We start from the raw sequence: 15,040 nt of genomic DNA, 5'->3' as shown, positions 1-15,040 counted from the left end.
ACCAGCAGAGGAGTTAAAATTGCAGCTTGTTGCTGCTGCTGCCTTCTGTCAGCTGCAGCCACCAGCACAACCTTTGTCATTAGCTGTCCAACACCTGGAGCACTTAAGTGCTCAGGCACTGATCTTTAGCCTGTCACAGCCTCAAGCAGTGCAGAGCATTCCGTTGTCGTGGCTGTGCTGTAAGTTTCTTACCAAATGAAAGATGGGGAAGAAGACTAAATCACACTTTAGGAAGCGGCTGTGCAAAGCTCAGACTTACTCCTCGACACTCATTCTTCAGCTGGAAGTTGGTGATGTCAAAGGGCTTCCCCATTCTGTTTTGCCCTGATCAGACTCAGGCTTCTGAAGCACTGGGCTGACAAACGGTCAGGGGTGTTAGGCTGGACTCCCATGTCCCAGGAGGTGAAACTAACAGCTCACTGCTTCTGACTCAACTACATTGCTGGCCAGCAGGCCCTTCTAGCAGGGAGTTAGACTTCCCTTGTCCCAGCCCTTGGGATAACTTCCAGAGTATTTCAGCTCTTCCAATGTTTTTCAGCAGTCCTCTCTTGCTGAGAAACACAGAGGCTGAAGCCCAGCGCTGAGGTAATTCCACTAAGGCGCTCTGAAAGCACAGACTCTGCGCACACTGCTGAGGCAGAAGTGAGTTTTCTCTACAAGGTCAGGGGATCTTGCCCCCAGCTACCAGCTTTGGTCATTTGGTTGGTGCTAAATAGGAGTCCCTGTAGATTCATCCTGCTTCAGAGTGGCATTTGGCCCGGGCAGTCCTAACAGCACAGCCCTGTGCCACTGCGGAGCGCAGGAGAGAACTTTGGGTGAGTATTGGTGCAAACGTGGTAGGGAAATGGAATGAAAGCCACATCTCAGTGAAGGCATCAAGTTGTCCCTCTTGTGCTGTGGCACTTTTCTAGCTGCTTCCATGCTGTTTCCATCCCGTGTCTAACAGCTTGTTAGCCAGAGGTCAGGCTAGTGCCCAGGCACAGCCAAGCCCTCCCAGTGTCATACCGAGGGAATGCTGCATGACTTCATGCTTATGAAATTAGTTCATTTCTCAGGATAATTCCCCACTTGCCAAGTGAGTGAATTTTAAGAACTCTGGGAGCTGATTGTCAGATAAATGTGAAATAATCCATACTTCTCAAGTCAGGGACTCCCCTCCAGGCATTAGTTCATACTTGACTTGCTTGACTTCCTCTTGGGGATAGACTGAGCTAGGACAAGGTCCTCGATACCACATTCTCTTACTGGGAAAGCAAACCAACTTGCACGGCCCCGGCTGGCTCATGTTTCTCGTTACACAGGCACTGAGCAGCAGTGGTTGCCACGAAGGACTTTATTTAACCTCTGCAAGATGTTTTTTTAGTGTGGCAAGGCAGTGCAGTTAACTGCAAATAAGTAGTTTTCAAAGGATTGGATTTCTTTGACATTTCCAGCAGTAAATTTCACCGCTTCTCTTTTGCTAATTAAGCACAGGGAGAGGCGCAGTAATTGCCCATGTGAATTTTTTAGCACAAATGTATCTACCTAAAAGAAGTTATTTTTGTGCTAGCAGATAGTTCTACAATGCTTTGTTTCAATTTAGAATCATCTGTTAATTCTGAGGAAGCTGCTGTAGGCTGTAATGTAAAATTGTTCCTCTTTTTCGTGTTAGGAGAGCAGCAGCAGCACACCGAGGAGCTGTGTTTGTCAGCCCTCGATGATGTCCTTCCAACTGCTCGCGTTAACTGGAGGCTCTTCCATGCCTTCATTTTTGTCTCAGCCCAGCTCTCTGCATGTCAGGGGACCTAACTTGTCCCTTTTAACTTTCACTCAGATTCCTGCAGGCTTTCTAGTTTGGCTGACACTTCTGTAATGAGCCTGCTCCTCACTCCTGCTCCACTCCAGCCTGTCTCCTTTCGTCAGGATAAAACCCCCAGACTCCTCAGTCACTTTCAGAGCTGGGCTAAGTGCAAAGCTGAGGACATTTCAGGCTTTAAGCAGTTCCAGCCGAAGCTGCCAGGTCCAGTGAGTTCCTTTTGCAGGCTCTAATGGAAGTTCGAGGTCTGTTGGATGTCATGGAAGGGGAAGAGAAGCTGCACTGCTGCGGTGCTCCACAGACAGCGCTGGCTCCTACACCGATCTTGGATCCGGTCTGCACTCCTTATCTTCAGCTTAAAGTTGCTCTGTGGGATGGGCCCCAGTTATGTCAAAAGTCATGTTTGCATCCAAGACAGCTGTGGCTTTTAGGAGAAGAAGTGGAGCATGTGATACATAGGGTGAAACTCTGAAGTTAGATGAGATCTGATCTGCCTAGCAATTTGCTCAGCTACAGAATCCCATCTTGCCCGACAGCAGGTAGGGCAGAGGGTCCCACTGGGATCAGAGAGAGTGTAAGAATCAGCTCTTTAGGTGAGAGTGCCTCAGATGGATTCTTCAGAGGGTGTTTGCAAACTAACAGCAGAAATCTCCTAGAACGAGCTTGTTACTTCCCCCACACTTGAGGTCAGCAGAGTCCTCTGACAAAGCGAAGAAGTACCAGATCTGACTGGATTCTCCTGCCTTCTGCGTACAGCACAATGCTGCTTAGGGCGAGTCTCCACTGGAAGCAGCAGCTCCCACACCTCTCCTCAGAGTCTTCTCCCAGGGTTACAATAAAAGCCCATTTTCACTCCTTGCAATGCTTAACTTGAAGCAGCAGGTGTAGAGGGTAAAAATGGATTCTGATGCCAGTGTGGAAATGTGGCCAAGTTCCTGCTTCTAAGCCAAATGGCTTTAATTCTTACCAAGGAGGTGGCTGTGCCTGGAGCAGCTCTCTGCCCATGTGTTGCTGTGCAGCTAGGATCTGAGGGACAAGGTCTCTGTGGTTTGCTTTTCTCTTCTTCTGGATGCTCTTGGGAGCAAGAGAGCTGATGGCACAGCCTTCAGTCTGAGCAGGGACAAAGTATCTGAAGGGGGCCTACAAAAATGCTGGGGAGGGACATTTTAGGCTATCAGGTAGTGACAGGACTGGGGGGAATGGAGCAAAGCTGGAGGTGGGGAGATTCAGACTGGATGTGAGGAGGAAGTTCTTCACCATGAGAGTGGTGAGAGCCTGGAATGGATTGCCCAGGCAGGTGATGGAGGGGTGTAAGGCCAGGCTGGATGATCTTTAAGGTCCCTTCCAACCTAAACCATTCTATGATTCCATATTGTCATGTTATTGATACTATATGATAATAAACATAGTTGAAGAATACTATGTAATACTACTATCTAATGCTAAATACCTTTGAATTAACCCACAGAGGCTGTTCCCTTTGCACCTGGTGTTTAGCAGCATACCCAGAGAGTGTTTCTGAAGTAAGAAGTTGTCAGTAAATTCAGCAGCTCTTTTGAAGGGTGCTTTGTGGATCGGGAGGTTAAATGCAGAGCGGTGGTTGTGTTACAAAGACAATTAGCAAGGCAGGGCTCGGGAGCTGCGGAGTGCTCAGGGAGAGCTGACAGCATGTGCCTTGGGAACTGCAACTGGAGAGCAAGGCTGTTTGTACAGGGTGGGAGCCATCCTGCAGCTACTAACCATCAATTCTGGCATTTGCATGACATCTGCCTTCGGAGCACACCATATTTTGTGTGCCTCCTAATTGAGACTGACCACTTAGTACCTTTTCTCATGATTTGGCTGGCATTCCCAGCTACCAGTCTCTCCAAAGTAAACACTTTTCTGGTTTCTCTTGGTTTTCCTATGTGATGAGATTTATTTTTCTTCCCAGCTGCCTCTGTGAAAAACTGAGCCCGTTCCAGCCACTGCAGTTAATGTTTTGTTTTTCCTTCTCTGTAACTAATACTTAGGAATCAAAGCAGTGTGTTTGTGTGAGAGTTTGAGATCCTGGTGCACAGCTCCCCTCGAAGCAAAGCTGTGCACCCACCCTCAGAGTGCCCCTGACTGTAAAGCTGTGCATCGGGGCCGCTGCCCGTGTGTGCCGCCCTCGCCCTGCCAGCGTAAAACCCCTTTGGGTCTGAGCGCCGCAGTCATCACCCTGGCACATTCAGCAGCCACCCACCCAATGGATGTTATTTTTCTGTGTGTAACTTGGGCTGAGAATACCACAAATTGCAAACAGGCTACTGAGCTGCAGTATCTTTGAAAGCTGTTGCTGTGGTTGCTTCTTAAAACAATGGGCAAAGCTCAACACCCAGCCAGCCGCAGGTCCAGCCGGCCAGACCCGCGGCCCAGTGCCTGCCCTCTTTGGGAACAAATCTCAGCAGCCCATAATATTTACAAGTTTTAATTTTTCCTCGTGTCAATAATCAAACTTGGGGCCTGATCCTGTTCTCAGTTATTTAAATTAATTGATGGCAGATGTCTGGAATCAGAGTGAAACTTAACCCTCAAGAGAGACTTCCCACAAGGCCTTTATGTAACTGTTTTCAGGGGCTTCAGGGATGCTTGGGCTCTGCCCTGGCCCTCTGCAGAGAATAAATTTTACCCAGAGTACTTACTGCTTTGATCCCTTCCATATAGCTCACATTCTGAGCTTGCACAGCCACAAAAGCTCTACCCAGAGCTTCAGCTGGCCTGCATTTCTGTAACTTCATTGACCTACATGTAACAGGACCAATTTGCACTGCTTTGGCTTAAAGAATCTCCACGGGATAGAGGTAAGTGCTCGTGGTGGGGACATGGATGAAAGGCTCTTCAAATGATGAAAGAATGTGCTGCTCTGGAAGCGATTTAGGTTCAGCTGGAAAAAAGGCCACTCCTTGAGCAGCATCAATCCCTCGGGGAGCAGAATTTTGCAGTTGCATTTCTTCTCCTGCAGCCAGGCTGCAACTCGCTGCCACATTTGGGTGAGGAATGAAATGTTTCCCATCTCTCAGCAATCTGCTGAGTTGGACACTTCACACACAGACCTGCGTGAGCTGTGCAAGCACAGGCACAACTCCGTCTGCAGCCTCCTGTGCTCTGGGGGCAGGGGCATTCCTAGTTTGCTCAGCCTGGCCTGGCCTTGTGCTCGCTGTCACATTGCTGGTAACAAAGAGAGTGGATTTCTACAACAGTCTCAAGGGCAGTAAAGAAAACCTCTTCTGTTTTGTGCTCCACATATAGCCCTTTTCCTTTTGAGCAGTTGTGTGCAGGATTTTCATCATCCCAAATTCACTGTTAGAGCAGGCAGTTTCTGCAGGTGCTGCTGAGCCGCTGCAGTGGCGTTGGTTCTGCTTGCATCGCCCAACGCTCACGCAGGAACTGCCGTGCTTAGCATTGCTGGGTGTTCAAATGGCAATTCCTGTCCCACTGCAGGGCACTTTTTCCCCCACTTACCTACTGAAGCAGTAATTGCTTTCTCTCCAGCTGTTGCACATCTGTATTGAAGGCTGGGGAAACTGGCGGTGGTCAGAGCCCTTCAGCGTGGACAACACAGGGACCTTCCTTCGCACCATCCAGTACAAGGGCCGCACAGCGTCGCTGATCATCAAGGTTCAGCAGCTCAGTGGAGTGCAAAAGCAAGTAAGCATTTGCTCCAGTCTGGGAGAAACAGCACCAGTGACTGAAACTCTTACCTCTTCTACTCACAAATTATAGACTGGTTTAGGTTGGAAGGGACCTCAAGGATCAGCCAGTTCCAACCCCCTGCCACAGGCAGGGACACCTCCTACTAGAACTGGTTGCTCAAGGCCTCATCCAGCCTGGCCTTGAACACCTCAGCAAGGGCTCAGCATCCAGAGACCAGTGCAGTCCTCTTGAAACCCAGTGTCAGCCCTGGGCAGTGCTGCTGAGTTCAGTGGAGCTGTTACATCTTTCTTTCAAGCCCAGGTCCTGCTTTAGCAGTGTCTCAAGTGTTTTAATGCCCAGCATTCTGTGAGCTTGCACATCCTCTGGCCAACAAAAACAGTGTCTTACCCTTCACTGCCTTCAGCAGTGCTTGGGAAAACCTCAAACAGGGAGATTGTGCTTCTAGAGGTTTTTGCTATGTAATTCAATTTTGCCCTTTCCCTTCACAATTGTGTGTGTCTGAGCTGCATGGGTTTGTGTCTTCTAGATCCTAATCTGTGGAAGACAGACAGTCTGCAGTTACCTTTCTGAAAGTATTGAACTGAGAGTGGTCCAGCATTACATTAGTCAGGATGGGCAGGCCGTTGTGAAAGAGCACATCCACTGCCTTGCAGCCAAGCAGAAGCTGCCTTCCTATGTGCTGGAGAACCATGAGCTCACCGAGCTGAGTGTGAAAGCCACAGGAGATGAGGCCTGGTCCCAGGACGTGTGTCTGAGCTCTGAACAGGCAGAACACAGCTCTGTCATTCAGGTAGGACTAGAAATAGGTGTGTGGAATGTAGCATGACAGCTGGCTGAGACAGCTGAGGGCTTTGCATATGGGCCTGTGATGGCTCTGCTGGGGTGCTGGACCATCGTGGTCCTGCAGTCAGTGTGATGCCGCTGCTCTCTGCCTGCAGGTGCCCTCTTCCAGGAGCTCAATCACGTATGTGTGGTGCACAGTTGTGACTCTAGAGCCCAGCTCCCGTGTGCAGCAGCGACTGGTGAGTACAGTTCATGCCTCTGGGCTATGCCTCATGTCTCACACACAGCAAAGGGCAGAGTAACCCACTGCAGAAATCTACTAACAGGTTGTTTGAACACCTGTAGTGCTAGACCACAGTCAGCCTCAAATTGGTGTATCCTTTTCTTTCTGTAGATTCTCTTCAGCCCTCTTTTTATTGTAAGGAGCCATCTTCCAGACCCAATTATCATCCATTTAGAGAAAAGAAGCCTGGGACTGACTGAAACACAAGTGGTGCCAGGGAAAGGACAGGAGAGAACCCTGCAGAACGTAGAGCCTGATCTAACCCACCACTTGACATTCCAAGCCAGGTAAGATGCTGCTTCCCTTGAGAACTGTTTATCTGCACTGAAAAGCAGGCAGAGTCATTTACACCCTCACTTCTGGTGCAACTCATGGCATATGCAGAGGAGAGGTACAGCAGGTGTGGCTGGAAGGGTATGATCAGAAAGGGTCCATTTGGTCTGAGCATCTTGCCTTTGGAAAAATAAAATCCTAAATCATCTTGAAATGGATTTTGAGAGCTCTGGAGAGGTTTTGGAGTCTCAGGCACCAAGGTTATTGCAGTGGCATAAGAAATTTGTGCATGTCAGTTCACTTCAAGAACTTTTGAGACATCATCATTTGATTGATCCATGGTTACCTTGATCATAGAATCCCAGAATGGCTCAGGTTGGAAGGGACCTCACAGGTAATCTACTCCAACCCCCTGCCATGCCCAGGGACACCTCTCAGCTAGACTGGGTTCCCAAGGCCTCGTCCAGCCTGGCCTTCAACACTCCCACCAAGGAGGCAGCCACAGCCTCCCTGGGCAGCCTGGGCCAGACTCTCACCACCCTCACACTCAACAACTTCTTCCTCAGCTCCACTCTAACCCTGCTCTGCCTCAGCTCCAAACCATTCCCCCTTGGCCTGTCTGCAGACACCCTCAGGAGCAGTCCCTCTGCAGCCTTCCTGCAGGATGCCTTCAGGCACTGGCAGCAGCTCTGAGGTCCCCCACAGAGCCTTCTCCAGGCTGAACAAGCCCAGCTCCCTCAGCCTGTTCTCATAGCAGAGTAGCTTAGAGAGCTTCATTAGAGAGAGTTTAGTTGTGCTAATGCTTGATCTTGTGTGACTGAATCTGTTCTCCATGCCAGGGAGGAAGATGATCCATCAGAATGTGCAGTCCCTATCTCGACCGCACTGATCAAACAGATAGCAACTAAATCCCATCAGGACGGGAACGTCAGCCAAATACTGTCTGAGTTCTATGGCACCACTAATCCTGCCCAGCCTGCATGGCCATACAACAGCAAGGATTCAGACAGGTAGTGCTTTGCTAAACCTTCATTGTGGTTGTCTCATTGCCTTTTTAAATCAACTGAAACCATGTGCAAGAAAACTGTGTGAGATCCACACTGAATATGCTTTTGGTAATTACATGGTTCCAGCGGGTAAGTGCAGAAGGTGAGAAGAACTGAGGTCAGCCTAGGGGCTGCCCATGATGCATCAGCATGGCTTTAAAACTGAAGCTGTTTTGTGAATGCACCTTCTTGGCTGCAGCCTCAGAGCCCGCGGTGTTCAGAAGCTGTTTTTTTCAGGACGGAAACTGGGGGTTGCTGGAGGAGATGTGGTTTTATGACTTCAAAAGCCACAGGTTTGGATCTGAGAGATAGTAGAAATTCTGTGAGGAGATTTCTTCAAGTGCCCAAATTTAGATTGAACTTATGTAGGTAAAAATATGCCTGTGTGCCACACATGGAGCTAGGTGTGTCTGACAGCATCTCCTCGGGTCCAGAATGCCGAGGCAAGAGGAGGTTGTTTCTCTATTTCCAGAGCAGAAAACATAGCAGGTTTCAGAAAGTGATGGCTTCTGATTTGCAGCCTAGAATTCAGGAGTGCTTTGACTTTGTCTTTTTGCATGTTTGGTTTTGAACAGCAGTGAGCAGCTGTCCCAGTGGGATAGCCCAATGCAGGTGAAGCTGTCGGTGTGGAAGCCCTGCGTCAGAACTCTGCTGGTAGAACTCCTGCCCTGGGCTTTGCTTATCAATCAGTCCAGGTGGGACCTCTGGCTCTTCGAGGGAGAGAAGATCATTCTTCAAGTACCCACTGGAAAAGTAATGATACCTCCCAACTTCGAGGTAAGGTGGTCACTCATCTTCCACAGGCACAGCTCTGCTTAGTGTTCTGGTTGTGAAGAACGTTGGTCCAGGTGATCCCACCTTTGGTCACTGCAGCTGTTAGTTGTGTGCTGAGGTGCAGAAAGGGCAACCTACATCTGCCCTTCCAAGGAAGGGCAAGCAGGGGGCCTGGCAGACCCCCTCTTGGAAGAACAACTTCTCTGAAAGATGCATGGCCAAAAATTGTCCATAAGAGCCTGCAGGGAGCCCACTTGCACTCATCTGGCTCAGCAGCCTGCTCTGAGTTGGCAGTGTGGGCACAGGGCAGCAGCCCAGGAGAACTGCTGTAAAGGTTAGGTTGCAGTGTCTTGAGCAAGGCAGCAAAGCTGACAGCCAGAAGAGAGTATTCGTTCTGAGAGTGGCTTAGGTCAAGTTGTTTCATAGCTCCCATGCTGCCAAGAAGGCTTTGATCATGTGAATTGCAGAGAAGGAAGATTCTCTGGGAAGCTGCCTGCCTGCACTCAGAGCTTTGTGCCATGGATTTCTGCACAGGAATCAGCTTGGCCATTCGCATGCTGCCTTATCATGGCCTGTCAGTATCTTAAGGGGCTACAAGAAAGCTGGGGAGGGGCTTTTTAGGCTGTCAGGTAGTGACAGGACTGGGGGGAATGGAGCAAAGCTGGAAATGGGTAGATTCAGCCTGGATGTTAGGAAGAAGTTGTTCAGCATGAGGGTGGTGAGAGCCTGGAAGGGGTTGCCCAGGGAGGTGGTGGAAGCCTCATCCCTGGAGGTGTTTAAGGCCAGGCTGGCTGAGGCTGTGGCCAGCCTGATCTAGTGTGAGGTGTCCCTGCCCATGGCAGGGGGGTTGGAGCTGGCTGCTCCTTGTGGTCCCTTCCAGCTCTGACTGATTCTATGACTCTGTTACAACCCCAGGGCTCTCTATGTTCCGAACACTGGAAATTGCCTGACACTTCCAGCCACTTCCCTTGGGACAATCTAAGACTTCCTGTTTGGTTTGCCACCTTTTCTTCCCCCCACCTGTGTGTGCTAATAACCAGCAGGTCTGCCTGTGCCTGTTAGCGTGCCTCAGCATAGACTGCAGTCTGGATTCCTCCCTGTGGATCAGTCCCATTTCCACGTCATGGTTTCATGTATCCTTGTGCCATGCAAAAAGAGTCAGAGGGAAGGTGGGAGGCACTGAGATTACCTTCATGCTGGAAGCTCCTTTGGCTGTAGCAGAAGCCTGTGCAATTATCCAGAAGTCATAACTGGTCATTTTTCACTTGCAGGAAGCTTTTCAGATTGGAATATACTGGGCAAACACCAACACTGTGCATAAATCAGTGGCAATTAAACTGGTTCATAACCTGACCTCCCCAAAATGGAAGGATGCAGATAATGGGGAAGTAGTAACCTTGGATGAAGAAGGCTTTATTGAAGCTGAAATCAAACTCGGGGCTTTTCCAGGTCATCAAAAGGTTGGAAGAAAATTATCATGATTTCTGACTTTAGCATTTAGGGGAAAAAAGACATGCAGCAGAGGAAAACCATCAGATAGAAGGGTGGGTGTCACGAAGATGGGGCCAAGTTGCTTTTCACTGGTGCCCAGTGACAGGACAAGGAGGAATGGGTTTAAACTGGCAGAGGGGAGATTCAAACTGGATGTTAGGAAATGGTTCTTTACAGCAAGGGTGGAGAGGCACTGGCACAGGTTGCCCAGGGAGATGTTGAAGGCCAGGTTGGATGAGGCCTTGAGTGACCTATTCTAGTGGGAGGTGTCCCTACTTGTGGCAGGGGGTTGGAACTGGATGATCCTTGAGGTCACTTCTGACCTGAACCATCCTATGATTCTCTGATAGGATGAGGGGCAGCAAACACAAACTGGAACACAGGAGGTTCCACCTCAACAGAAGGAAAAGCTTCTTTGCAGTAAGGAGGCTGGGGGGCTGGAACAGGCTGTGAGAGCTCTCCTTATCTGGAGACTTTCTAAACCCACCTGGATGCATTCCTGTGTGACCTGCCCTGCATGATCCTGCTCTGGCAGGGGGTTGGACTGGATGAGCTTTGGAGGTGTCTTCCAACCCCACCATTCTGTGACTGATTGGCTATGCAGGGTGAAAGCTTCTCCTTAGTTACATTAATGCTTGTAAAACATGATGGAAATACAAACAATGCATAAAGTAGAATTTAAGGAATGATATCTCCAAAAACATTCTGCCCAGCTCATCCAGAAAAGCACACATCTGCTGGAGAGAGAGACAAGGAACTCTCAGTCTGCTTTAGAAAACAGTGACAGATGCATCTAGAGTATCTGCTGTGGCTCCAGATTCAAAGTGCAGGAATGTAGACACGATTTCCAGGCTGGAAAGAGAGTGGCTCCTGTGTCACTACACTGCAGCACCTCCTGGGGGGTGTGAGCTCATCACCCTCTTTGTCCTCCTACAGCTGTGTCAGTTCTGCATCTCTTCAGTGGTTCGGCAGGGCATGCAGATTCTGCAGATAGAAGACAGGACAGCCATCATCAACGACACTTCCTACCACATCTACTACCGGCCACAGCTTTGTGCCTCCAGACCCCACTCGGGAGCAGAGGTAAAGCACAGTGGCTGCTGCCTTGGTTTGCCAGCCACAGCGCCTGGCTGCTGAGATCGGAGGCGTTCGAGAGCCGCGCGGCCCTGGCACCTGGGGACCTGTTTAGTGGCCCTGGTGCTGTGAGGTTGATGCTTGGACTCGATGATCTCAGAGGGCTTTCCCAACCCAAACGATTCCATGGTTCTGTGAATGGGCTCAACTGCATGGAGCAGAGAAATCTCCAGCTCTAATGATGGCTTTGTATGATTGTAATATATTATACTGGATCCTGGGTGGGTGAATTGGGCTCCAGTAATTAGCTGTGGTCAGCAGTCCCTGCAAAGCAGGAGGTTCTTGCACACTGCAGTGTGAGTTCTGCCTGTTCTCCACCTGCTCAGGCACTAATGGCCATTGCTGTCAAGCAGGCAGTGCAGGCCATGGTAGCTGTTGAAATGTGTAGCGGGGGACATTTGCCTGGCAGGCTGGAAGTGTTCTCTGATGCTCTGGGGCAGAGCCCAGCTGGCTGAACAAAGCTGCAGAACTTAGGGATGTGCCCAGAGTTCGTGTGCTGCAGTGAACTGCTCCAAGTTGTGCCTATCAAATTTCTGCTAATCACAGAGCCTGCTTGAGGACTGGCTTACAGGAACCAAGGCTGTTGTGCACGGGCAGGAGGTTTCAGTCAACCCTTCACAGGGATCTGTCGAAGGCTGCATTTGTAGTAAAATGTGTGGAAATAATTCTCCAGGGTCAAACTTGCCAGAGGGGTTGGCAGATGAACACATTTTTGAAGTTCCCTATTTCTGTTTTCCTTCTGCATTGGTTTTCTTCATGGCAGTGCCTGCATTTGTGCATCAGACATTTTCTGGCAGTCTTGTTGGATGGGGAACTGGAAGAATGTGGAGGCTAAAATACATTCTTAGCTTTTTTCTCCTCACAGCTGTTAGAGTGGTGTAGCTGTGGCTGTTGGTGGAGTTATGTTGTGCCACTGAGCAGGGACTGTAGATAACTGCGCTCAGTTAATTGCATAATGAGACTTGAAGATAGAATTGGGCCAGATAGCTTTGAATGCAATGGACCTGTCATTGTTGTGGTCATTGGCTGCTTGAGACTGCTCTGTGCAAGGTCAACATGAGTGAATGTCCTGCTAGAAGCTCCTATGTCATGCTGCTGCCATCTCTTTTCTTTCCAGGGCTTCCACTCGCCAGACAGTGCAGTGTACAGCATCAGTCCATCTGGGCCAGCAGCTGGGGAGGCACTGAGCACTGTGCCCTGCTGGGACCTGATGTCAGACCCCAGCCCCTTCCCCTCGGAGCTGCCTCACACCGAGAAGCGCATCCTGCTGAGCTTGGGCCTGGGCGGCTGCGCCAGCAGCCCTCAGCTCTGGAGCCTCCCAGCTGTCATCAAACAGGAGTTTGCCAGGCAGAGCGTGGCTGTGCCCACAGGGCTTTGTGCTGAGAGTGGATTCTGTACCAGGTACTGTAGTCATCAGTAAGGCTGTAAAGCCTCAACTAGTACGAACCCCTGAGAGGTGAGTGCAGAAGGCAGAGTGCCACATGCCCCCAGCTGCAGGGGCAGGTCCTACTTGACTTCAAAACCCCTTATTGATTGGTGGCTGTGATGCTCTTATTCTGAATGGTGTCCTGAATGGCGTCTGAAAGGGTTTACAGTTTGTGTCGTGCATGGGCTGCTGTGGCTTTTCTGCACACACGAACTTAGAACATGAGAAGTTTCTCTTCAAGGTTCTGGACATCCTTAGTGCGTGGGTGCCAATGTTCAAGGACAATGCAACACCTCAGAGTAAGCTGCTGCAGGCAGAGAACATCTCCTGTGAGGCCAGGCTGAGGCAGCTGGGGCTGGCAGCTGGCAGCAGAGCAGCCTGAGGGCTGCCCTCAGTGTGTGCTAAAGCTGTGCAGGGCAGTGTCGGGAGGACGCAGCCAGGCTCTGCTCAGGGCTGTGCAGTGACAGCACAAGGGGCACTGGGGGCAAGCTGGGGCAGAGCAGGTGCCAGGGGAAACTTTGTTGCTGTGAGGATGTCAGAGCCCTGGAGCAGGCTGCCCAGAGAGGTTGTGCAGTGTCTTGTCTGGAGCCTTTCCAAACCCTCCTGGATGTGTTCCTGTGTGCCCTGCCCTGGGTGCTCCTGCTCTGGCAGAGGGAGCTTGGACTGGATGGTCATTTGTGACCTCTTCCATCCCCTAACATTCTGTGATCCTGTGAAAAGACAAAAGAGGGATGAAGCTCTTTTGAGCCTCCAATGAGGACTGATTTTCAGGTTTGAAAACGTGAGGTACCCAAATGTACCTTCATTTGCAAACACATGCAGCCAGTTAAGAATTAGCCCAGTGACCTGTTAGAGGCCCAGCTTCAGTTTTCAGACCTGATATCTGAATCTGTTCATGCTTATACTGGTGTGAACAAAACCCAGTCTGCTGGAACTGGAGAAGCTCCTCAGTCTGTGGTATCAGCCACATGTTCTTTCTCTCGCCTGAAGTGCTCGATACCATCCAAACCCTCACACAGTTCCTCTGCAGAGTCCAAGAGGTGGCCTGGTGGGTTCCCAAGACTCTCACGCAGACTTCAGACTACTCCATTTATATTGTGAAGAACCAGGACAGGATTCCTTAGAGTTGTGACACAGGCACAGAGGGGCTCATGTTCCTAGTCACGTTTTCAGACTGCTTCAGTGTTTAAGATCACCGTGAGGTGAAGGGTTTTAGCCACTATTTTTGCACCAGGAAAGGAAGAACTGTTCCTGAGTGAAGAAGGTTTATGGAGCTAATGAGTACAACTCAAGGAATTGCTTTTCTGTGGGAGATTTCTGTGGTGCTGCATCACCGTTTGAAAGGCTGCTAGCAGTGAGGGTGGGCGCAGGGAGCAGGCAGTTGCAGATAGATGTGTTTGTTGCAGGTATCTGTGATGTGTGTCAGGGAAGTATGCCTGCAGGTTCTTCTGGAAAAAGGTAAAGGTTTATGCTGAAAATGTGGGCCTGCAGTCTGGTGTTTTTAGTTTAACATAAAGCTCTGCTGGCTGGGGCTCTCCTTCCGAACACACGCGCTCCGCCGAGCTCACCAGCAGCCTCTGAAGTGATTCCTTCTCTGCTGTTGGCTGTCATGGTCTTCACCACGTGTTCTTCTGTTTAAATGGAGTTCTGCATGGGAGTACATCCCACCTAAAGGCACACAAATGCCTCTGCAATTGGAACTTGGTCAGAAAGGTTCCTGCAGGTGCCAGTCTTGAATGTTTCTAAATGCGTGCAGTAATAAAAGAGATGCACAACCAAATGTATCTGCTTCTGTTCCAGAGCTATAGCCCTGACTTACCAAGAGTACCTTGGTGTGACTTACCTCACGCTCACAGAGGATCCCAGCCCTCGTGTCATTATCCACAATAGGTGCTCCGTTTCCTTGCTCTTGAAGGAGAACTTCAAAGGTAGGCAGTGTGCAGTCATTAGAAGCAGTGCACTGTTGTGCTGTGTCTCTGTTCAGGATGCATTTTGGCTGCAGCATGAGCATGATGCCCTTCACAGAACCACATAACCACAGAATTAAGCAGGTTGGAAAAGACCTCTAGGATCATCGAGTCCAACCTATCACCTAACACCTTCTAATTAACTAAACCACGGCACTGAGTGCCTCATGCAGCCTCCTCTTAAACATCTCCAGGGACAGGGGCAGCTCCACCACCTCCCTGGGCAGCCCATTCTAATGCCAGTCACTCTTGCTGTGAAGAACTTCCTCCTAACATCCAACCTAAAGCTGCCCTGGCACAGCTTGAGGCTGTGTCCTCTTGTTCTGTCACTGGGTGCCTGGCAGAATAGACCAACCCCACCTGGCTACAGCCTCCTTTCAGGTAGTTGTAGAC

General features: G+C 50.0%; 1 protein-coding gene across 6 annotated transcripts in view; it reads left to right on the top strand.

Annotated features, from left to right (window-relative positions):
- Nucleotides 1-15,040, top strand: part of VPS13B (vacuolar protein sorting 13 homolog B) — a 333,604-nt gene that overhangs the window by 290,724 nt on the left and 27,840 nt on the right. For all 6 annotated transcript variants that reach the window (XR_010304753.1, XM_064154029.1, XM_064154027.1 and 3 more), the window contains exons 44-53: nucleotides 5,309-5,464; nucleotides 5,997-6,260; nucleotides 6,409-6,492; nucleotides 6,648-6,823; nucleotides 7,649-7,819; nucleotides 8,431-8,632; nucleotides 9,901-10,089; nucleotides 11,057-11,203; nucleotides 12,372-12,655; nucleotides 14,481-14,608. Coding sequence is in view for 5 of the 6 variants with exons in the window: in XM_064154029.1 (XP_064010099.1) it covers nucleotides 5,309-5,464; nucleotides 5,997-6,260; nucleotides 6,409-6,492; nucleotides 6,648-6,823; nucleotides 7,649-7,819; nucleotides 8,431-8,632; nucleotides 9,901-10,089; nucleotides 11,057-11,203; nucleotides 12,372-12,655; nucleotides 14,481-14,608 (1,801 nt within the window). In the remaining variant the exon portion in view is untranslated. The remainder of the gene's footprint in view (nucleotides 1-5,308; nucleotides 5,465-5,996; nucleotides 6,261-6,408; nucleotides 6,493-6,647; nucleotides 6,824-7,648; nucleotides 7,820-8,430; nucleotides 8,633-9,900; nucleotides 10,090-11,056; nucleotides 11,204-12,371; nucleotides 12,656-14,480; nucleotides 14,609-15,040) is intronic.

The sequence above is a fragment of the Pogoniulus pusillus genome, chromosome 14 (assembly GCF_015220805.1).
Source record: "Pogoniulus pusillus isolate bPogPus1 chromosome 14, bPogPus1.pri, whole genome shotgun sequence".
Lineage (NCBI taxonomy): Eukaryota > Metazoa > Chordata > Aves > Piciformes > Lybiidae > Pogoniulus > Pogoniulus pusillus.
This window is presented reverse-complemented; position numbering and strand designations above follow the sequence as displayed.